General features: G+C 48.3%; 1 protein-coding gene across 1 annotated transcript in view; it reads right to left on the bottom strand.

Moving 5' to 3' along the window:
• The window catches only part of Vwf (von Willebrand factor), a 133,782-nt gene that overhangs the window by 88,556 nt on the left and 23,079 nt on the right, over positions 1-22,147 (bottom strand). Inside the window, exons 7-11 of the mRNA XM_036181447.1 lie at positions 11,274-11,490; positions 9,641-9,763; positions 8,729-8,840; positions 7,563-7,609; positions 255-391 (exon numbers count right to left, since the gene is read on the bottom strand). Coding sequence (XP_036037340.1) covers positions 255-391; positions 7,563-7,609; positions 8,729-8,840; positions 9,641-9,763; positions 11,274-11,490 — 636 coding nt within the window. The remainder of the gene's footprint in view (positions 1-254; positions 392-7,562; positions 7,610-8,728; positions 8,841-9,640; positions 9,764-11,273; positions 11,491-22,147) is intronic.

Genomic DNA, 22,147 nt, shown 5'->3' with positions numbered 1-22,147 from the left:
TGCCCTCAGTTTCAAAGAGCAGCGGTTTAGGGAGCCCCAGACTAGACCTGAGGGGCTAACCCTCCTGAGGAAGAAGGTGGCCATCTCCCAGTGGCTAAGAAGGGAAAGACAGCCTGGGTTTGGATGAGGCCACTGCAGACGGGAATGTTCGAGCCTCCAGGACAACCTCTCACCACGAGGTTCTGCAGCCTCCCGGCGGGCACCCCGGCCAAGCTCACCTGCGGGCACCCCCCCCGGGCCCCGGCCAAGCTCACCTGCATGGTCTCTATGACAATGGAGAAAGAGTGGCCCTGGCAGTCCTGTGCCAGCAGGTACTGGCAGACCCCACTGAAGGTGAAGTACTTGTTGTCGAAGCTCTTAAAGTGGGATTGGCCTGTGACAAGACACTCCCCTGGAGGGACCCAGGAGAAGAGGGGAGGGGAGGGGCTCTAAGTTGGCAAGGTAGGGTGCATGTAAAATCAGGGTGCCCCTCCCCCAAAGCTCCCAGGTGCCCTTTCCCCCATGACAATCAAAACCGAGTACTGGCAAAGAACTCTAAATCAGTTAGTTTCCACTCTCAAACAAGATGTCAGAGTTGGTCACAGATGGACGCCCCTTTTACAAACAGAGCAACTAAGGAAAATGAATACAAAGCTGATTTCAGTCTATGGTGGAGTCAGGGCCCGAACCTGCAGCTCCCAGTTCTGAGCTCCTGCACCTGACTTAATTCCTGAAGCCTGCTCCCTGGGCCCTATGCTCCCCTATAGGACAGCTGCAGGTGGCAGCCTGGAAGCCTGGGTAGAGCTCTGATCCACAGGACAGGGGAGACTGCCCAGAAGCACAGCTCTCACTGAACTGGCCTGTGGAGGGATATGGGGGCAGTCCCAACCCAGGAGAGCCATGAAGGCTAAAAGCCAGAGGCAGAGATGAGAAAAGGCACCCTGGCTCAGTGCCAATCAGAGACTCCACTCCTTCCCCTAGCCTAGCCAACAGGGAAACCTGTTCAGGGATGGGTGGGGGTTGGGGGGAGATGGACAGGGGTAAGGAAGCTGTCTGCACATGACATGACGAGACATGACCTTCACAAGGTCAGCTCCCAGCCCAGGCTGATACATCTGCAGATGGGGACTCTACATGCCCCCTCCTACACAACTGTGATTTGCCACTCCATCTTCCAGGGGCTCAGCCATGGCCACACATGCCCTAGAAGACACCCATGCAGAAGAGGCCCTGCCAATGTCTCCACCTAGCTTGGGGAAACTCCATCCTAAATGGACCCTATAGCTAAAACAGACATCGTGCTCCCTTGCCTATCTCTAGCTGAGTGTTTGTGCCACTTTCTCTCATCTCCACCATTAGAAATTGTGGAGAATTCAATAGAAATTGTGTCCCATGAAAGAGTGGCCTCTAGCTACCCACTACCCTGACTCCACTCAGCCAAGGTGAGGTTCTCCATAGCACATCTGCCCCTGGAAGCACCCCTGAGAGCGTCCCACAGCCCATCTCCAGAGCTGGTGCTGAGTCCTAACATAGCCTGGACATCCTGAAAGGCTGCAGCGTGCGTCCTGCTGCCCACACGACAGGGACAAGGGACAGAGGAGCCCAGTGTCTGCCCTCTCGTCCGTATTTTCAGTAACAGGAGGGCTAGACCAGGCTAAAGGTACAATGTTGAATTCAAGTGCGGCTCTGCCTTGAGAATATTTGAAGGTCGGGTAAAGGCCAGTACCCAAGGAACAAGTGTCTGTCTGGTCCCCAAGGCAACCGCTCCCTCTCAGGATGGTAGGATGGCCAGTGACCAAACCCAGCCTGGTGAACATGAAAGAAATAGGTAGGCCCTACATCACTCTCGACACATCTTCTCCCATACCATGCAAAGGGCAAACATGGAAAGAATCTGGTGGACAGCTGATCGGCAACACGATGGGGCCAAGGGTCACCGCAGCCCATTGTGAATGTCCTGGAATCCAGCAATGTCACAGGAAGGCCTTTCTTAATAACTATTTTTCTCAAGTCACCATGGTTGAACAAACAGAGCACTGTGGTCGTGTATGTCAAATGCCTTGACCTGGCTGGGGTGAAGTGGGTGGGATTCTTCCCCCGGCCACCTCCATTCTCTCAGGACGCTCTTATCTGAGTACAAAACCATACTTTCACTCTCTTTGACAATGCACAAGGAAAGAAGGGTCAATGAGAAACCACTGCAACTATTGGAAAAGAAAAACATTCAGGCCTGGAATCTAATCCTCCAATCTGGCTTCCTGCTCTGACCCTGCTGATTTCTTTCTCAGCAATCAGAAGTCTAAATATTATATGTGGCTTATCTCCTTGGTACAATTGAGAAGCCGAACTGCAAACACAGGAAACCTGGGGAAATGGACGGGTGAGCTGCCGGGTAGTAGCCGGCCGAGGGAACTAGAACATCCAAACAAACAATGAGCCACAGGGGCCAGACTCACACTCCTCCACCCAGAGCAGAACAGCTAGGGTGATTGCTCACGGGCAGGCAGTGAAGGACAGCCACCAGGCATGAGACGAGCAAGTGAGTGAAAAGTACAAGATTCTTATAAGAGCATGAAAAGTAGAAAGGCCACTCCTGTGCAAAGATCCCCCTCCTTTAGAAGATGAGGAAGAGGGGGAGAAGGAGGAAGAAGAGTAGGAAAAGGAAGGAGGAGAGGAGAGAACAAAGAGGAGGAGAGGAGGAGGAGAAGAGGGGAGACAGGAGAGGAGGAGGCGATTGCTCATCCAATAGACCCACTCTTTCTCTTGTAAACAAACCCTTTGGTGTGCGGCCAGTAGGCCCTAGATAGGATGCTTGGCTTGGGTTACTGGCCTTTACCTTTTCCTACAGCCATTCCTGCAGAAACGTCAGTCCACAGCCTCCATCAAGGTGAAACAGACTTCCTGTAGACTCCAGGCCCCTCCAAGCGGGCCTTTAACTCAGGAATGTAAGTCTGACCAAATATGTGTGCTGTACCCCTGCGTTCTCTCTGGGAGTCACCTCCTGACCAGTGACGGGCATTGTCATTGCCAGCTGACGGATGAGGAGAGGAGAGCATAGAGAAGTTAAACTGCTCCAGCCACCCAAAGCAGTCAAAGAGTGCTGTGAACACGGGCATCACAGACTGGCCCATGGGTCGGGACCCACAGTTTCTAACTAGCCTACTCTCTTCAGGGCCAAGCCTGGTACCTCTCTGACCCTGGTGAGTGTGGTCACCTGCCAAGGGGCTGGAGGACAACACCGAGTCTGGGTGGAAGAGAACCTTGCTATGAAACATGATGCACTGCCTGGCCTGAAGGAACACTGATGTGACCCCTGGCAGTGTATGACGGAGAGGTTGAGAAGGAGCGACAGGATGGTAGGCTGCATGGAAATCACATGCTGCTGTGTGGATGTTGAATGTCCACCAAAGACCCATGTGGCACTATCAAAAGGCTGTGGAACCACAGGAGGTGGGCCTTGTGGAAAGTGCTTAAGTCATTGGCATGTGCTCTTGAAGAGGGTGGCAGGACCTATCCTTTCTGTCTCTCTCTGTCTCTGTCTCTGTCCCTTTCTCTCTCTCTCTCTCTCTCTCTCTCTCTCTCTCTCTCTCTCTCTCTCTCTCCTTATTGGTTTCAGATATAATTGTTCACTCTGATACATGCCCCAACCATGGGTCTTCATCACCAGAGGCTCTAATGACTGGGGCCTCCCAACCTTAAACCTGAGGCTCTAGAATCTTGAGCCCAGACAAACCCCACAGGCAAACTGTGTCAGGTACTTGTTGTTGTAACACAAAGGTGATGAACACACCACAGTTTTGCCCGAGGAGACCCTAACTCCTAACCAGTAAGCAGAGATAAACAGGGAGCTCAGTTTCCAGAAAGGCATCCATAGGGATCCCCAGGCCCTCCCCAGCAGACCGCTACTCTCCTAGGTCCTTTCCTCACCCTTCCACTTCTCAGTTCCCACACTCAGAACTCTTTGCTCCAGGCAGCCTTCAGAGTGACCCATTATGTTTGGGGATTTGTGGCACAGGGATCGATGACTAATTACACTTTCATCTTTGTCCAGAATCAAAGCCCAGTCCTCTATGCCTAAGATGCACAACACAGCCCCTGCAGGCTCTTCACAGAAGCCTAGTCTGCTCTTTCCTTCACTTGGAGAGCTAGGCATATCCCCTTCCAGAACCTTCCCACTGATTCTTCCCCTCAACAGCTCTTGCTGCTTATCTGAGAGGTAAGACAGCTCCACTGGCCACAGGACTGTGGCCAGGTAGAGAGATAAGCCTAAATCTGGCACCATGAGAGGAGGTGAACAGAATGATAGGAGGGTCAAAGCAGGGCTTTGAGGATGAGACAAGATCTTAGTAGCTTTGCAAGCAAAGCATGAAACCACTCCATAGACAACAAGTCAGGACTGGCTACTTGCCCTTCCGGGCATCAAGAGGCTGTCTTGAATCTTTGGCAAAGCTCTTGGAGATTTTGAGCTGAAGACCATGGGACTGTATTGTCCAGACCAGCCAGACTTTCATGGATACAGCATATACTCTAGTAGTAGTTGGGGAAATGGGTGAACAAAAGGATGGTAGATAGAAACCCCTCCCTGAAGTCACTGATGTTAGGACTCTCACAGCTGTGAGTCAGTCTGAAGAAAACATAGACAGCTAAACTCCTAATTCTGTCCACTTTGGATCACAGGGCTTATGCACTGGGTGCTTCAGGTTTAGCTATGAGAAGGTTCAGATATTGCAGGATATTTGATCACACTGTGTGAAAATTGCCTTCTGATTGGTTTAATAGAGAACTGAATGGCCATGCTGTTGATGTACTATCATCTTTCCTAATCAAGAGGTCTCTTTTGTTTAAACCTAATCATCAATTTTGAAGGAATTCATAGCTTCCTGTGAAAACAAAGGCATAACCTCTCCCTCAATGCAACACATTTTCTGACTTCCATTCTAAAGTTAAGTCATCCTTAAAATATATAAGCTGGTTTCATTCAGGGGTTCTTTTTCCACAATCTAATCTCTCAGCAGTTATCACTTTTTATTTGTTAGCATTTAAAAAATTTAAAGTCAACAAAGTACCATACATGATCCAGAAGCCCTGTGTATTTCCCATCCTTATTTTTTTATATTACTTTACTCTTTCTTTAAAGATTTCACTTTATTATTCATAAACTATTCATTTTTAAACTATTTATTTGTTTTTATGACTGTCTTGCTGGTTTGTTTTTTCTTTCTTCAGCATCTAAGCACATGTTTAAGCATTCTGTACCTGTTTAGAGGTCTGTACCAATTTTTTGGTCTGGACCTGACTTTTTATACACCTGAAGCCTTCTCTGACTGAATGAGGCAAACCTTAACCAGCTAGGCTACCTCCATGGAGCTCCATTTAGCACATGGCCCTGGTGGTTGGCTCTGCCCCCAGCCAGATGTTTTACTTAGCATGCCAGAGGCCCAAGTGCTTTTTCACCACACCTCTGTATGTGGCGAGCAGGGGGCTCCATGTCCAGGATCTTTCTCATCTTTCTCAGACTTACGTTTGGATATATGGGCTGGGCCTCCACATTGGATGCCAATTGTAGTAGTACTTTCTTGTCAGGACCACCAGCCCCCAAATAATGACTCAGAGACTTACTATTAATTATGAAAATTTGGCCTTACCTTAGGCTTATCCCACCAGGTCTTTTAAATTAACCTATCTTTATTAATCTACATTCTGCCATGTGGCTCTTTACCTCTCTTTCATTCTGTATGTCCAGCTCCCTCCATGTCTCACTGGCATTTCCCACACACCTCAAATTCTTCTCCAGGTCCTCTCTCTCCCTGGAAGTTCTCTCTGCTCTCTCCTGTCTAGCTATTGGCCATTTGGCTCTTTATTAAACCAATCAGAAGGTGCCTTTCACACAGTGTGATCAAATATCCTACAATATTCAGACCCTTACATGGGATGTGATTGTGCTCAAATAGAGCAAGACAGAATTTTCAGGAGTAATTTTTTGTCCTTTCTGCTTTCTTCTAGGATTACCCAAAAGATACAAAGACTGGTTGGCCATTCTCGGGCTAAAGCAATTGATCTAGCTCCCATCAAGTTCCAGAATTCTCCCAGTGTGACATGCATTACATAAGGTTCCAAATGACCCTAAAGACTCTAATCTACAGACCTCACATGAGTGCAGGTATCCAAGCCACTTCTGGCCTACCTAAGTCTGGGGCCAGCAAAGGGAAGGACAAGTAGAGGATCCAGCTGATGGTAAGCTTGAGTCCTGCCTCTGCCTCTTAGCATTTTGTGACTTTGAGAAAACTCCTTAACCTGTCTCTGTCTGTTTTCTCTTTTGCAGCATGAAAAAAAATTGGACTTGTCTCACGGTTGTAACAAGGAGGTAACATGAAAAACCCTTAGCACAGTGTCTAGCATATCAAACACACCACATGAGTGAGCACAAAGGGAAAAGTCTGGAGTCATGAAGAGTGAGCTGTGAATGGACAAGGTTTGCAACAAACAGAGCTGAGGCTACACAGGTAAAAGCAGAGGGCTGAGGATATAATGCAGCTTCCTAAGTGGTTTCCAGATGGGTAAATAGGGAGTCAGAGGGCTGAGGATATAATGCAGCTCCCTAAGCGGTTTCCAGATGGGTAACTAGGAAGCAGATCTTTGCTAGTTCTCCTAGCATTTGGACCATACTGTGGTCTGCATATCAAACATTCCAGAAAATTCCAATGGAACTCATGAAAATGCTCTCAAAAGCTGTTTTTGCTAAAAAAAAAAAAAAAAAAAAAAAAAAAAAAAAAAAAAAAAACATTGACTTCTCACTTGCACCCAGGAGGTAGCTAAGGGCGGGAAAAACGATGGGCATTGATCTCTGCCTTCCTGGTGTCTGTCTCCTTCACTTTGGCTGAAGGCACAGAGCAACGTCATTACTAACCTTTTCCCTTGAGTCACCTAGATTCCTGGAATAACAAAACCTCCCAGGACAGAACCCCTGGCAGATGAGGGCAATTATCCACAAGGATGAGGCTGCACCGCACCTGCCTCAGAAGCAAGCATCTTGTAGAAACTGGATTGATCCCCTCAAGTGATATTCATGACAGCAGTAAGGACTTCTTGGGAAGACTTGGGGTCATGAACTCCTTTATTTGTTCCTCTTCTGAGTGTTACTTCATTGAATAAGTCTCCATTCTCTGCCTTTCACTATTACTCTGTCTAACTAGTGCACAGGGGCTACAGAAACCTGGTTTTACTCAAAAAAAAAAAAAAATCAAGCTAAAAGAATTGTTGGAACCTTCTTCTTCCTCTTGATTTTCCAAAGAATTTCTCTTCTCTTTGCTTAGTCAGGCCTGCTCAGGTCTCAGAGCTCAGCAACTTAATCCCCAGAGCAAACAGGAGTTGGGCAGGGCAATCTACTCCCACTTAGACTGCTGTGGGGGAGCCAGCACGGCCCACAGTGAGCAGAGGGCACAGCTGAGATCCGAAGCCAGAGCTGAAGTCAGGAGGTCTTGCAAAGGGCTCACTCTCTGTCTGCTGTGCTCTGGGCTCCCTGTCCAGCAGGAGAGGACACGCCCCTCCACGGAGAAAGGGGAGAAAAAGTGTACACAGCCTACCTGGGCATTCTTCATTGCTGCAGATCCACAGGCTGTTTCTGCAGATACTGTTGGACAAAAGAGGCTCAGGTCATTGGTGTTGTCAGGAGGGTACCTAACTGAATTAACATTCACCACAGATGGTGCGGCCCTCCCCAGGGAAGAGATACAGGAATAAAGAAGGGAATGACGTCAGAGCAGTCTTTAAAAGGTTAACAGCGTGGTACAGCACATGGCTTTGGCCACAAAGGATCCTTGGAGATATCATAAAGGGGAAGAAACTAAAGAGGAAAAGAAAACCTAGGCTGTTCAGGGCCCCAAAGATCTGTTCTGGTAGTAAGGAGTCTTGTTCCTCTCCCCATGCACAACAGGTAGGGGACACAAGAAAGATCTGTGAGCCAGAGCCAGGCTGGGCAGTAAAGGGAGGACCCCTGAGGCTCAGCAGGCACTGGAGCAGTGGTCCTCAACCTTCCTCATGCTTCAACCCTTTTATACAGTGGTGACCCCCAACCATAAAATGATTTCATCACTACTTCAAACCTGTAATGTTGCTACTGCTATGAATCATAATGTAAATATCTGATATGCAGGATATCTGATATTTGACCCCCAAAGGGGTAGGTAGCTACTCATAGGTTGAGAACCACTGCACTAGAGGCCGCAAGCAGGGAAGGGCTGGAGGTGGGACAAGGTGCTACTTCCTCCAATGTACAGAGGACAGTGAGCTGATGTGCAGAGACAGTCTTGAAGAGATGTTGGAACTAAGCAAGGACAGGTGCCCAGGCTAGGACTGCCTAGGCTCTAGAATACAGTCCAAGGAGTCCCTACTAGGGAATTCTGTTTACTATCACCCAGCAGACAAAAGATTTAAGGAGAGATGCTGTGTGCTTAATGTAATATAACCTCTTTGCAGAGGACAAGCATCATTCACCAAACCATCATTTGGAAAGAGCTAGAGTTGTCAGCTGCATGGAAAAGATGTGTCCCTCTGATTTCCCTCGAGGCATATCTGTGACATGATCTTTGCATATCACCATTGCTTTCGACACATGCTCAGATCCCTCTGCCAACTCCCCAGCCCCTGCTCTCAACCCAGGACAGCTCCTGGTCCACCTGACATTGTCCTTCCTGCCCCAGCTTCCCCTCCCAAAACCACTGTGTAGACCACGCTATGTAGCCCCAGTTACCAAGTGTTGCAGTCTTGAGAGAGGGAGGTGCCAGGAGGGTACCGCTTCCCAGCGTGCACACAAGAACATTCGGAGCTCTGCACACAGCGGCCATCATCGAGGAGCTCTCCGTCTGGATTCAAGGGCATCAAGGAAAGACATCATCATTATTCATCTTCCACTTCTGGGACCCCATGGGTAATCAAAAGCTTAGTGCTTCTGAAAAACTAAAATGTACTACAATGTCTATCCCTGATGGACCATGTGGGTGGGAGATATCAACCTCCACTCTACAGAAGCAAGAATGGGCCGGAGTGCTTACTGGGGTTGTCCAGTGGAGAATCTTTGGGGAATCTCAAAGAACTTGCATGATGCAATGTGCATGAGTGTGCTGGGTTATTTCTCTCCGTTGCCTACAGGATTGCATGGAGTCAATAGTTTTGTTCCACGGCATCCAGTAGCGAAGTCATGAGCCTTCCTACTCTACATAGCTGAATGCAGCTTGTGACTGTCACTCAGTCTCCTAGCCAGAGACTTTCCAACGCAAAGCCCTTTTCAGCAGAGCGCACAAGGCAAACCTAGGACATGTAAGACCTTTCTCCCAGACTGGAGTCCTGAACCCTAACTGAGAAAACAAAACCACAGCTCAGATCAGGCCGGGAGTTCCCTGAAAAAAAGTCACTGTTAGGGCTAAGACCATCCTTAGTTCCCGAGACACAGAGCTTTGTGAATACAGTACCATGGGAAAACATAAACTAAAACTAAAGACCAGTTTAATCCTGAGCTTTTTGCACAAAGACTTTAGAAACAGCTAAATAAAAGATCTCTGATTACAGCCATGAGGGCAAAGCACAAGTGGCCTTCATCTCTCTTCCCAAAGCCAAGGGCAATGGCAGAGCCTCAGGTTTGCAGATGAAGAGAGAGGTTTATTACCAGGGCAGGCACAGCCATCCACACATTGCTGCTGACACACTTCATTGATAGGCAGGCTCTGGCAGGTTCTGGTGCAAGGAGACACGCACTCCTTATACTCCATGCCAGCAGGGCATGCTGGGTCTGAAAGACAAATCAAAGAGTCTCCCCAAGCAGTTCACCAGCATGGCAGCTTCCAAACCATACCGCAAGTACAGCCAGCCTGGCCGCTCTGACTGTCCACTCCATTGCAAGGTCCCAGGGGCCATCTCCAGCCCGCCAGCCCATGGTCCTGAAGCCAGCATTTCCCTGAAAGAGCATCTTCCACTTTGCAAAGTCCACGCTAAGACTCACTGGGGTGCCTGGGCCAGCCACCCCTGCCTCATGGCTATTTGTCCTCCGTTCTCCATGAAGAAAGCTTGGGCATCTTTTGTCTCTAAGTGTTCTGTGATTTTCTAAAACTTTCTCAGAGCAACACCAAATTCTGAGCTAAAAATTAATTGATTGATTAATTAATTAATTAATTAAAAAAAGAATGGCTTCCAGGGACTAGCAAGAAACTAACACTTCCTCCTCTAAGAACCCCTCTTCCTCATGATATCCTCTCCCACCAAATGTCACCTCATCCCCAGCTAGGGCACATTCTTCCCATGCCCACTTTGGTGACAGTCATGTATTTCCACTGTTTTGCTGGGCTGCCTTTGAGCTTTATTGCCAAACTATCTCTCTGTTCACCACATGGCATACACAGACCCTTGTGGGCAAGGCCTGGCTGGCTCTCCCCAAACAATTGTCTCCAGCTTCTTCAAGACCATCTCTCAGGCATCTCCTCCAGCCTACCTTCAAAGGTCTGAAAGAACAACCACTCCCTTATGCAGGGGAGATGACAGCTCTCACCCCCATCTTCCCACACCCCCACAGCAGAGGCGACAGGCAAAGCTGATGGCAAAGCTGTTTGCCAGATGGTGAAACTCCAGTGTGCAGAGTCAACACCAGCCAGGCCCTGTGCCTCCTTCAGTCCACATTATCTGCCTAATTTTAGCCAGCCAGCTGTCCATCGAGTGGCTTTTGATCAAGGGTGGTGAGAGAGCGATCTTTTGCAAGGTGACCAGAAGTCTCTATTTAATCACGGTAGTTTGGAGATGGTGACAATGACTATGGGCCCAGTGAGATTTAGAGATGCCAACTGGGTGTTGTAAGGCAGGATGGAAGGGACAGTACGCACTGTGCCTGGAGGCCGGAAAGATGAGTTAATAAAAGGGAAGGCTTAATGAAGGCTTTCTGGTCTCCCTGGGGCCACCCCACCGCGGCTTGGATAACCTCGGGAAAACCGTGAGGACAAACCCTGAGACCTAAGCGCCTGCTGCATTGAAGCAGAGACAACTGTGGGAAGTCAGGGAATGGACTTCCTGAGGGAGTCGTGGGGTTCTGGGAGGATGTGGCAAGAGACAGAAGTAGGGACAGGGCCTTGAAAGGCAGCTTCCACCCAGACCGTGAGGGAAGGGACTCCTACTCAGGCCAGTGCTCACAGGACCAGGTGGCAGGGCAGAAGCCATTCAGGACATAGGGCTCAGTAGACACAGCTCCAAAACGTGGAGTGCCACCACCCCAGGACAAACACCCTGTGCCCAGCACAGGGCAAACAGCAACTTACGACAGGCGCTGTGGTCGGTCCAGCCGTACAGCACCATCCCTTCCTGGGCGCAGGCCCGTGCATACTCCAGGAGAGTGGGGCATGCGCACTCCGGCCCAGTAGAGCAACTGCACAAAGTCTTCTCACAGAGGGCCACGAAAGGCTCGGGATCCACCAGAGGGTGGCAGCGGGCGAACACCGAGGCACTCTTCAGTAGCTGGCACTGCTCCCACATGGCCTGCGGGGAAAGAGGCTCTTCAGCATGGCCCAGGGGTGGTCCTGGCCTTGGCCATATGTTCACTCACTGTCCCTCTGAGGATGGCACTAAGGGAAACCAAGGTTGTCCCTTCAGGATCCAGCAGGTGCTATCTGCAGAGTTATGTCTGTCAGTCCAAACAGAGGAAAGACAGTGGCACACGCCTGTGAGGTAGACCAAAACTAAAGCTAAGTGTTAGATGGGGCCTGGAAATGGACAGCCTGAGCTCTGTGCGAAGTCGCCTAATACCTGGCAGAAAAGCAAGAAGAGGCGTGCTCATTGAGCTCAGGCTCGGACTGCATAGCTTCAGGGTCCAGTGATGGAGGCAGAGACTCTTCCACCCTGCCTTGGCCACCTACCTTCCCTGATTTTAATCCTCTTCATTACCAAATAAAGTATCTAACCGAAGGAGGTTTGGTGTATTCAAAGAGTTTCCTGCACCTCATCTCCATAGATTTAAAGACCGCAGACTAGGGATGGGACTTAGGAACACATTTTCTGACACATTCCCCAGGACACTGCGAGGAAACAATAGGATCAGTTTCCATTTTGGCAATAACACATTAAAAGCCTATTAAATGCCTGGGTGGTGGTGGCTCATGCATTTAATCCTTGCACTGGGGGAAAGGGGAGACAGAAGCAGGAGGGTCTCTGTGAATTCGAGGCCAGCCTGATCTACAGAGTGAGTTCCAGACAGCCAATGCTGCCCTTCTTTAAGAAAGGAAGGAAGGAAGGAAGGAAGGAAGGAAGGAAGGAAGGAAGGAAGGGGAGGGGAGGGGAGGGGAGGGGAGGGGAGGGGAGGGGAGGGGAGGGGAGAGGAGAGGAGAAGAGAAGAGAAGGGAAGAGAAAAGGGAAGAGAAAAGCAAGGCAAGGCTTATTTTGGGTTCCCCTCTGTTGATACCCTCAACTCAACCTACTACACAAGGCAGGTTTGGAACTGTCAGTCCTTTCTTCTGTTGATTTATTAGTATAAACACGCCCACCTGTTTTACTTACAAACACCTCTACAGTCTGTGTTTTAATGATTCCAAATGCCTGCTGCTGGTTGTTGTTTTGATTTTTATTTTTTTATTTTACTGTAACTGTCTCTGTAGCTGGGGTACCTCCAGCCATAGGTGGCATGCTTTAACTGGAAGCTTTTTACTCTTAGTACCGCGTAGACTGGTGATGTACATTAGAGTCAATGATGTCTTCAGTGTAATCCAATACAATGCTTTGGATAAAACCACAGTTGGTTTATGGATAATTTCTTTTATGCATATGCATGCCTCCTGCTGGAGGTCAGCAGCTAGTCAAAGGTCTTACAACCTCGGCTAGGAAGAAAAGAGCACCAGAATAGCTGTATATTATAAAAATAGCTTTATATAAAATATATATACTGAGCCATGGATGCTAAACTGGACCCCATCAGTGTTTGCAAACAGGATAGTAGAAAAAGAAGATATAAATTGCTAGTTTTGAGGAGAAGAAATTCAGAGAAAGCTCACATTTGTCGAGAGCAGGGAGTCAGGTCTGAGGGCACTGTGGCACCAGGGAAATCCCAGAGGTAAGAGAAGTCTGACCTGCATGCCAACAATCTCAAGATCCTTCATGACACTAGGGACACCCGATGGTCCTATGGAATCAGTGTCCTGCTCACAGCAGCCCTGTGCTGGGGCCATGCCTCTCACCTGGACTGGTCCATCCGGAGTCCACAGTGAGAATCAGGCAAGCAGAAGATAACATCACAATTGTGGTACAACCACAGTAAGGCCTGGGTCCACTGTGCACCTTAGAAAAGCAGCTGCTATTGGCATGGGCTACTGAACTCCTGTAGGGCCCTGGAACTCCCAAGTTGGGTAATGCTGCCCTGCTTGCCTGACCTTGACCTTGATGTCCTCCCTATGCTGATTCCCTGCCGGTCTCCACCCTCCTGAATGCTTAAGGGAAGTTCTTTGTTTGTGTATCCTGCATTTGGTGTAAACAGCTTAGATGCAAGAGTGTAGAACATTCAGTAGCAAACTTCTGCCCTCCAGGGTTCCTCCATTGTGCTGTAAGCCTGTATTTAAGGTTCCCTCCCTTCTTCAATAAACGGCATTCAGCATCCCCTGGCACGAATGACCCGCTGTCTTTTGTCTCTGTTTTTCGGATCCACAGCCCCTCGCTCGGACATGGTAAATGGGTGGTGGTAGCAGGGGCACTACCGCAACAAACTCCAAACCTTCAGGGGATGTGAGGGTGTAAGCCGGCCACAGCAGCAAAAGATGCCCTGCCCCTCCTTATCTCCACCTTCCTCAGTTCCCTCCTGTACAGTCAATGTCTCTGTGGCCATTCTCTGGTAGGGGAACTTAGATTAATAATTAGCTTGCCTGGTGGAAAGGAGTATCCTTGAGTGAATGGAGATAACCATCTTCATGCTACTTCATGGGTTGCTATGGAGATGTCACAGTGCCTGCCCCCAAATAGGCCATCATGAATGAAGATACTTTGGGGGATGCTCTGGCCAGTTGGGTCTCAGCTACATGTGTCCTTCCACTAGCCACCTTGGGTATTCTACCTAAGGAGAAATAGATTTCCAAAGTTGGTGACCAGAGAGAGTGACAGGGGCTGGCTGGTCTGCCTTGGCCTTACTCAACTTCCACAGCCCCGAGTGCAGGTTTAGGCTCATGCATGTACCAGTTGTGTGAGCCCCAGTTTATTGTGGGATGTGGAGGATGATCATAGTTCCTACTCTAAGTCTGCACCGAGTAGTGAATGGAATCACACAGGTCAGAGATTCATCCCAAGAAATGGCGACCCATATCATCATCTATCTTGTGACCACCAGAGAAGTCCCTTCTGTTCGCCTGTCTCCACCATGGCAAGCAGGTTTCCAGAAGGACAGGACACTCTCATCCCTTCTCTCATTTCTATCTCCTTGGACCATGTGGGGATAACGGTCACCATGACAACATTATCAATTCTCTGGTATCTTGGGGGCTCCCTGGCAAGCAGAGGGGCAGCTTCTGTTGATTTCTTATTTGGGAAGGTCGTGATCCTCCCAAAGTAGCAAGGAGGCAAGCTGAAGCTCAGGGAAGGAGGCTGAGGTCTGGGTCTGTTTCCATTCTGCCACACTGTCTGCTCATAAAAATACCACTCAAGGAACAAGGTCAGGGCTCTCACAGAGGGCAGCTGAGAGTGTCCAGCTGCTCGGCTCCTGCCTACTTGTTTTACCACCCACTGTTCAAAGTTAGAAAGAGAAAAACAAAAGAAAAAATGAAAATTGCCAGGCCATGGGAACCTACTGCCATAGCTGCCCTAGGGCTCTCCGTCAAGGCAATTGCTCTACACCATGGGACCAGCTCTTGCAGACAGAGAGGATGAACTAGTCATTGTCTCCATGCAGGACACAGCAGCACTCAAAGAAAGAAAAACTGCAGTTCAGGCATCCTCCCTGCCTGGAGTCCTGGCAAGCCAAGGCCAGCCTGGCGCATCTGCCATTGGCCTGGGTCAGTCTTGTCCCAGATCAAAGGGAAAACGGGAAACAACACTCCAGCATGTTTCCTGGGAGGTCCCTGGAGGTATCAAGTGGTTTGTAGAAAGCCACAGCAAGACGGGTGTTTTCAGGTTATTTCACTGCAGGATGGGCGTGTGATTCTGCAGAAACTGCCTCCTCCCCTCTTAGAACAAATTCTTCAGTCCCTGTGGCACCCACCTGAAATCTAGCTACAGTTTCTCCCTCACAGAAAAAAAATAAATATGGGCTCTCATCTTCTCCTCCAAGCTTCTGCTGGTCAGCCTGCCCTCACCTGGTCCACACCTGAGTGGCTAGGCAGGATTTGTCGCCTCCAGTATGATCCACTCTCACGCTACAGCAGTACCCAGAGGCATGCTTCTCTCTCCGTCTCAGCCACTCAGGGGCTTCTCTGTTCCACCTCAGGAAGCCCTGGCCTCTGGGTCTCTAGCGCAGCCTCTGCTGCATATAAAACCAAATCTACACCGCCGCATTCCAATGTAAAAGGAAACATTCTAGCTCATTTGGAAAGCAGGGGGACCCGGCCCTCGCTGACCTGACCTCAGCCTTCCCCTCTCATCCCATTCCTGCCCCAGCCCAGGCATTACTTGAAAACGCCTTGATGGATTCTTCCACTGGCACGTCTACTACACCCAGGCACTGTGTTTAGCTCAAGGAATGCAAAAGAAAGCTCCTGGGGTAGATTCTGGCAATCACAAAGCTGGAGGCAGAGTCTATCCCTCCGCTGACCAGCAGTTCCTCTCTCTGAAGCCCTTCCTGACAGAGTTCAGAAGGCCCATTTTTTCCAGGAAGGCTTCCTGCAACTCCCTTCTCTCATAGTCCTCTGGATGCCACCATTCTTGAACTGCATTCACGTAGGTACCCTTCTCCCCAGTTCCTCCTACATGATTTCAAAGGACAGGAGGCACACCCTTAGGGTACAAATGCTGGGCTAAACAAAGCAGTAATGAAACAGGTGTAAGTCATCTCCAGTCCCTCGGGTGCTCCGTGGGCCTGTTTGCACGCAGACCGAAGGCTTCGTCCCTACCTGGGGTCACCTTCTCAGTGGTGCTGCCCATCGTAGCTGGAGGAAACCTGCGGCTGAGATGCCAGGGAAAGCATCCCAAAGCCAAGTAAAGTCTTAAGGACTTAAGGACAAAAGGTGGGACATGCTAGACAACACTGTCCCCAGCCTGGAGCACTGCTTGGAGAGGGTAGAACCTTTAGGTAGTGGGGTCTAGTGGAAGGAGGTTAGGTCATTGGGGATGTGCCTACAAAGAGGAGATAGTACCCTGGGCCCCTTCCTCTCTCTTTGCTTCCTGGCCACCATGAAGCACACTTTCTCTCAGCCACACACTCCCACTATGATGCGTTGAAATGTCATGGGCCCAAGCTGATGGGAACAAATGACCATGGACCTCTGAAACCATGAGCAACAATTAACGTTTCGTTCATCAAATTGCTTTTCTCAGATATTATGTTACAGCAATGGAAAGCTAAGACACCGAGGAATATCTCTGTGTGCCTTCCTTGGACATGTGTGAAGTCAAGAAAATTGGTGAGTCGGGGATGAAAGGGCCAAAAGAGCCAAGCTGGAGGCCTGGGCCAGTCATCTCTAGCTCCTGTGAGCCCTCCCAGCCAGAAGCTGCTGACCCAGAGGAAGCCCATCTGGAAGGCTCCACACAGCCTCCCTGCCCGGCTCTGTTTCAACCAAAGGTTGACACAAAATACAAACCCCATCCCTCTTCTACAACTGAGAACCTCTTCTGGCCCATGTAAATAAAGCTGTCTCAAAACCCCTGCAGTTTCTGCAAATTAGGCCTTCAGAGACTGGCAGATACCTCTGAAGGACACAGTATTTCCTTCAAAGAAAAAAGTGTTTATCCTGTCAGTTTGGGATAAGATTGGAGAAAGAAAAAAATTTCCCAGGTCTTCCTAATATGGCAGCATGTGCCTGTATTCCAAGTACTTCGGAGGTTGAGGCAGAAAGATGGGGAAATGGAGGCCAGGATAGACTATATGGCACAATCTTATCTCAAAAATAAATAAATAAATACATACATACATACATACATACATACATACATACATGGGGCTGAGGCAAAGACTCATGGGTAAAGTGCTCGGCATCCTCAGCCATCATGAAAAGGCACAGTGAAACTAATTTGAGATTCTTTGTCACCGCTGTCACAATGTCATCAAGACAAGAGACAACAGCAAATGCAGGTAAGAACCACAGAGACAGAGGGACAGAGGGACCCTTCTTCAGTGCTGGCAGGAGCATAAACTAATACAGTGATTATGGAAGTCAGTGTGAAGGAAGGCTTCCCAAAACGTTCAGCTAGAACCACATCATATCACACAGCTACGGCACTTCCAGTCACATACCCAACGCTCTCCACCTCCTACTGGAGAGCTACCTGCACATTCACGGGCATTGCTGCACTATTCACAATAGCACAGAAGTTGAACTGACCTAGATGTCCATCAACAAATGAAAGAGTAATAAAAATGTGGTATATATACTCAGTGTCCTCGGCTGTAAAGAAGAACAAAACCAGGAAAATGGATGGATCTAGAAAAAATTATACATACACACATACATATATACCCACATACACACACACATGCACACATATATACATGCACATACACACACACACACACACACACACACACACACACACACACACACAAATATATATTAACTCAGTCTCAGAAAGGCTGAAGTTGCATGTTCTCTCTCGTATGTGGATCCCAGCTTACAGTGTTTATACATGTGTCTGTAAGTGGGTGAGTGTGAGTGTAAGCCATAAAACTAGAAAGGAGACCACAAGAGGAGGAAGCAAGCATTCGGGAAGAGGCAGGAGGGCAACAGGACACGCCATCAGAGCAGAGAGGAGGTAATGGCAGAGGTGGTCTCAAAAGACACAAGAGGGCAGGAGGGAGAGGAGGTGGGAAGGAAAATGAATTAAAAAAAGGTTTTGTTGGAAAATACCATGATGAATACTGTGTATGCTAATTTTGGGGTTGTTTGTTTGTTTTTGTTTTTCGAGACAGGGTTTCTCTGTGTAGCTTTACACCTTTCTTGGAACTCGCTTTGTAGACCAGGCTGGCCTCCAACTCACAGAGATCCACCTGGCTCTGCCTCCCAAGTGCTGGGATTAAAGGCGTGCGCCACCACCGCCCGCCACTAATTTATTTTTTAATAAAAAAAATTCAAAGAATTTACTAATTAGGTCAGCAATTCTCAAATGATAGCCCTGGAGCCCCTACAGACACCAAGATCTTCCAGGAAGTACTAAGATCCAGCACCTCCTGGAATGCTGGGTTTCATGCTCTCACCCTCCTCCAACTGCTATTCAGTAATCCCTCTTTGATATCTGGCTTAAGAGATAAAAGCTGGATTCTCATACTCAAATCTCCTCGAGCCAGGCATCAGAAAAATATAAGCCTGTGAAATAATACCTTCTTCTGCCTTGATTTTTTTCTGGAATTTAGAGCTACCTTTGGGAATTTTTTAAATAATTTTTTATTTATATAAAATACAATGAGTTTTATCATTTCTTAATTAATTAATATTTTAATTCCCCTGTTTTAATGCCTAATATGGTAAATATCGAGAACTATAGTCCAAATAAGCAAACATGAGTCCTCAGTTAATTTTTCAGAGTTTAAAGGAATTCTGCTACTGAGCAACTTGGGGACCACTGTACCAGTGATGCGGTAACCTGACTTCAGGACCACTGTACCAGTGATGCAGTAACCTGACTTCAGGACCACTGTACCAGTGATGCGGTAACCTGACTTCAGGACCACTGTACCAGTGATGCAGTAACCTGACTTCAGGACCACTGTACCAGTGATGCAGTAACCTGACTTCAGGACCACTGCACCAGTGATGCAGTAACCTGACTTCAGGACCACTGTACCAGTGATGCAGTAACCTGACTTGGGGACCATTGGTACCAGTGATGCAGTAACCTGACTTCAGGACCACTGCACCAGTGATGCAGTAACCTGACTTGGGGACCATTGGTACCAGAGATGTGGTAACCAGACTTGGGGACCATTGTACTAGTGATGCAGTAACCTGACTTCAGGACCACTGCACCAGTGATGCAGTAACCAGACTTGGGGACCACTGTACAGTGATGCAGTAACCTGACTTCAGGACCACTGCACCAGTGATGCAGTAACCAGACTTGGGGACCACTGTACCAGTGATGCCTTAACCTGACTTCAGGACCACTGCACCGGTGATGCAGTAACCAGACTTGAGGCCTGACTGTACCCATAGTTCAGTCACTTGTCATCAAATCACAGGTTACAGTGAGTCAAGGATTTCATGGTCACACGGTCAAACAAAAATTTGAAATATTCAGACCAAGAGGTTGCATCCAAACTGAACATGTACCTACTCCCCCCCCCCCGTTTCATTATTCTCAATTTTCACTATTCAATATGGTATGACTCTTATCTACGCAGCATGTATATGTATTGTGTATCAGAATAATCTGCAATAATTTAGAGTATATGAGAGGGGCTAGCTCATTGGATAAGGGCACTTGCTCACAAACCAGATAACCTGAGTTTGATTCCCAGAACCTACATCAAGGTGGATGGACAGAACTGATCACTTAGGAGGCCCCTGATCTCCCATGTGTGTGCTGTGGGACCCACACATAGACTCTCTCTCTCTCTCTCTCTCTCTCTCTCTCTCTCTCTCTCTTTCTGTGTGTGTGTGTGTGTGTTACAAGTAACAACAACAGCACTGGAGAAATGACTCCACAGTCATGAACACTCACTGCTCTTCCAAGGGACTTAAGATCAGTTCCAAGCACCCACATGGCAACTTAAAACCACTTGTAATTCCAGTTCCAGAGAATCCAATGCCCTCCATAGGCCTCTAAGGCTGGTGCATACACACAGTGTACATACACACACACACACACACACACACACACACACACACACACACACACGATTAAAAAAATACATACATCTTTTTAAAGTATCATAATAATAATAATAATAATTTTTAAATAAAATTAAGGATACAGGTTAGAGAGATGGCTCAGAGGTTAAGAGCACTGACTGCTCTTCCAGAGGTCCTGAGTTCAATTCCCAGCAACCACATGGTGGCTCACAACCATCTGTAACTAGATCTGGTGCCCTCTTCTGACCTGAAGACATGCAGACAGAACACTGTATACATAATAAATAAATATTTAAAAACAAAAAGAAAAAAAGAAAAGGAAATATTAAAAAATAATAAAATAAAATTAAGGATACAAGAGGATATGGACAGGCTATAATCAACTGGTGTGCCATTCTATACAAGAGACCTGGGCATCAAAGATAGAAGGTAGTATGGTAAATGCAGGGGATCTAGGAGCATGGCTGGGCTAGAATCCCAACTCCGCCCTTTCAAAGCATGTGACTTCAAGACATCAATCTCACTTCTTGACCCTGTTTCCCCTAAAGAAACTGTAGGGAAGACTGAGTGAGGCCCGGGTCTGCTTCTCATCTTGTTATGACCCTCAACTTTCAGCTTTCACCAGGAGTGAAATTCCATGTCCTGTCCTGTCTGCTGCCCAGAGCAGTCACAACACTCAGCTGTGCCCAGAAGTAAGGGACCTGCCTGACTCCATTTTGAAGGCAGGAGCCATTATGCTGTGTTTTTAAAACTAAGATTCTCTTTACTGGGAGAGTTGAGTAGCTCTCTGATTCCTGGAACCTGACCTTCCCCAATCTATGACCTTGATTCTTTTTTAGAATACCCTGACCCTCACTGACCTCTCTCTAATCACATGGTAGGTGACCACATAATGGTTTTTTTTTTTAAGATTTTTCTAATTTCCTTACTGCCCCATTGTCTCCCTTCTGTAAAACCACTCATCATTTTATACCTTTAAAAGGGCCCCAGAGATGGATTCGGGGCTGCTCTCTTTAAACTAACTTAGGCTGAGACAGTCACTAGCCAGCTCTTGGGTGCACCCAAAAAAATCAAGCCTGCTTCAAATTTGGCTCAAACTGTGGCAGTGGTGTTATTCTTGCCCTTGGGATTAACAGGACAGAAGCAGGAAAGCAGCCTGTACCTTCCAGGAACATCCTCGCAAGGGGCCTCCTTTCTTGTCCCTTCTCATTCCACTGCTGGAATGTGACTGTGCTGCCTGGAGCTTGAGACGCCTCCTGGGCCATGAGCTACAAGTTCCGACCTGAGGGCCTTGAGAAATGAGACAGAAGAACCTCGGATGCCAACAGCATGGGATTCTGGCCTGGCCCTGAACATCCTGCCCTGAGCTGCACATGAGAGAGGAAAACACTAACTACAAGCCATTGTCACCTGAAATGTCCTGTCACTCATGGCTGATCTATCCAGGTAGCAATACTGACCTCAGACAGTTGCTGAAAATCAAAATGAAGTGATTTATGCTGAGATGGCTAGCAAGTGCTCTCAACTCTTATCACTCGCCAGTTGTCTGCAAAGGCTTCACTTTGGCTCCCTGCTAAACCATTCTGGCAGGGACACAAAATAAGGGTCAGCTAATTTGCACTTCCAGCATCTCCTGGCTCCAGTGCCCGGCACCAGCTACCTCTGTCTTCTTTCATCTCCTGTCGGTGGTGCCAGAAGCTGGCAGAGAGCTGCAGCCCCAACTCCATCAATCCATGACTTCACCCTCCTGGGCAGCTGTACAGACCCAATTGTGGCCCGTCTTAATCCCATTTTCAGTTCATCAGAGGAGACCAGGCCTCTTCCCTGGGGATGTTAGGCCCCATCTAGAGGAAGGGAGAGAAGGCAAGAGTGTCTCCCCAGGGGGTGTGAAGGCAAGGCAGGAGAAAAAGCAAGAGCCAGAGGTCCGAAGCTATGTTATTGTTTCAACTCCAACAGCTGACAAAGGAGAAGGGGGTGAGGGTGAGCATTCCTAGGCCTGGAGTGAATAAAGAAAGGAGGGCGGAATGTATAAAGTACAAGTTGTTTGCCTGGCCCTGATCTTTCCAGCTCCAGAGTGGGTGTCATGAGGCTGCCCCTGGAGGAGGTGTGGAGGCGCCTAGAGCCTGAACTGGTCCAAAGCAGTGGGTTCAAGAATTCACTCGGGGCAGAGGACAGTTTCCCATTGGCCAGCCAGCAGAGATTGAATGGGGCGAAGGAGGAACTGGTTC

This window comes from Onychomys torridus, chromosome 3 (genome assembly GCF_903995425.1).
Source record: "Onychomys torridus chromosome 3, mOncTor1.1, whole genome shotgun sequence".
Lineage (NCBI taxonomy): Eukaryota > Metazoa > Chordata > Mammalia > Rodentia > Cricetidae > Onychomys > Onychomys torridus.
The sequence above is the reverse complement of the archived record's forward strand: the minus strand, read 5'-3'. Positions and strand labels throughout refer to the sequence as shown.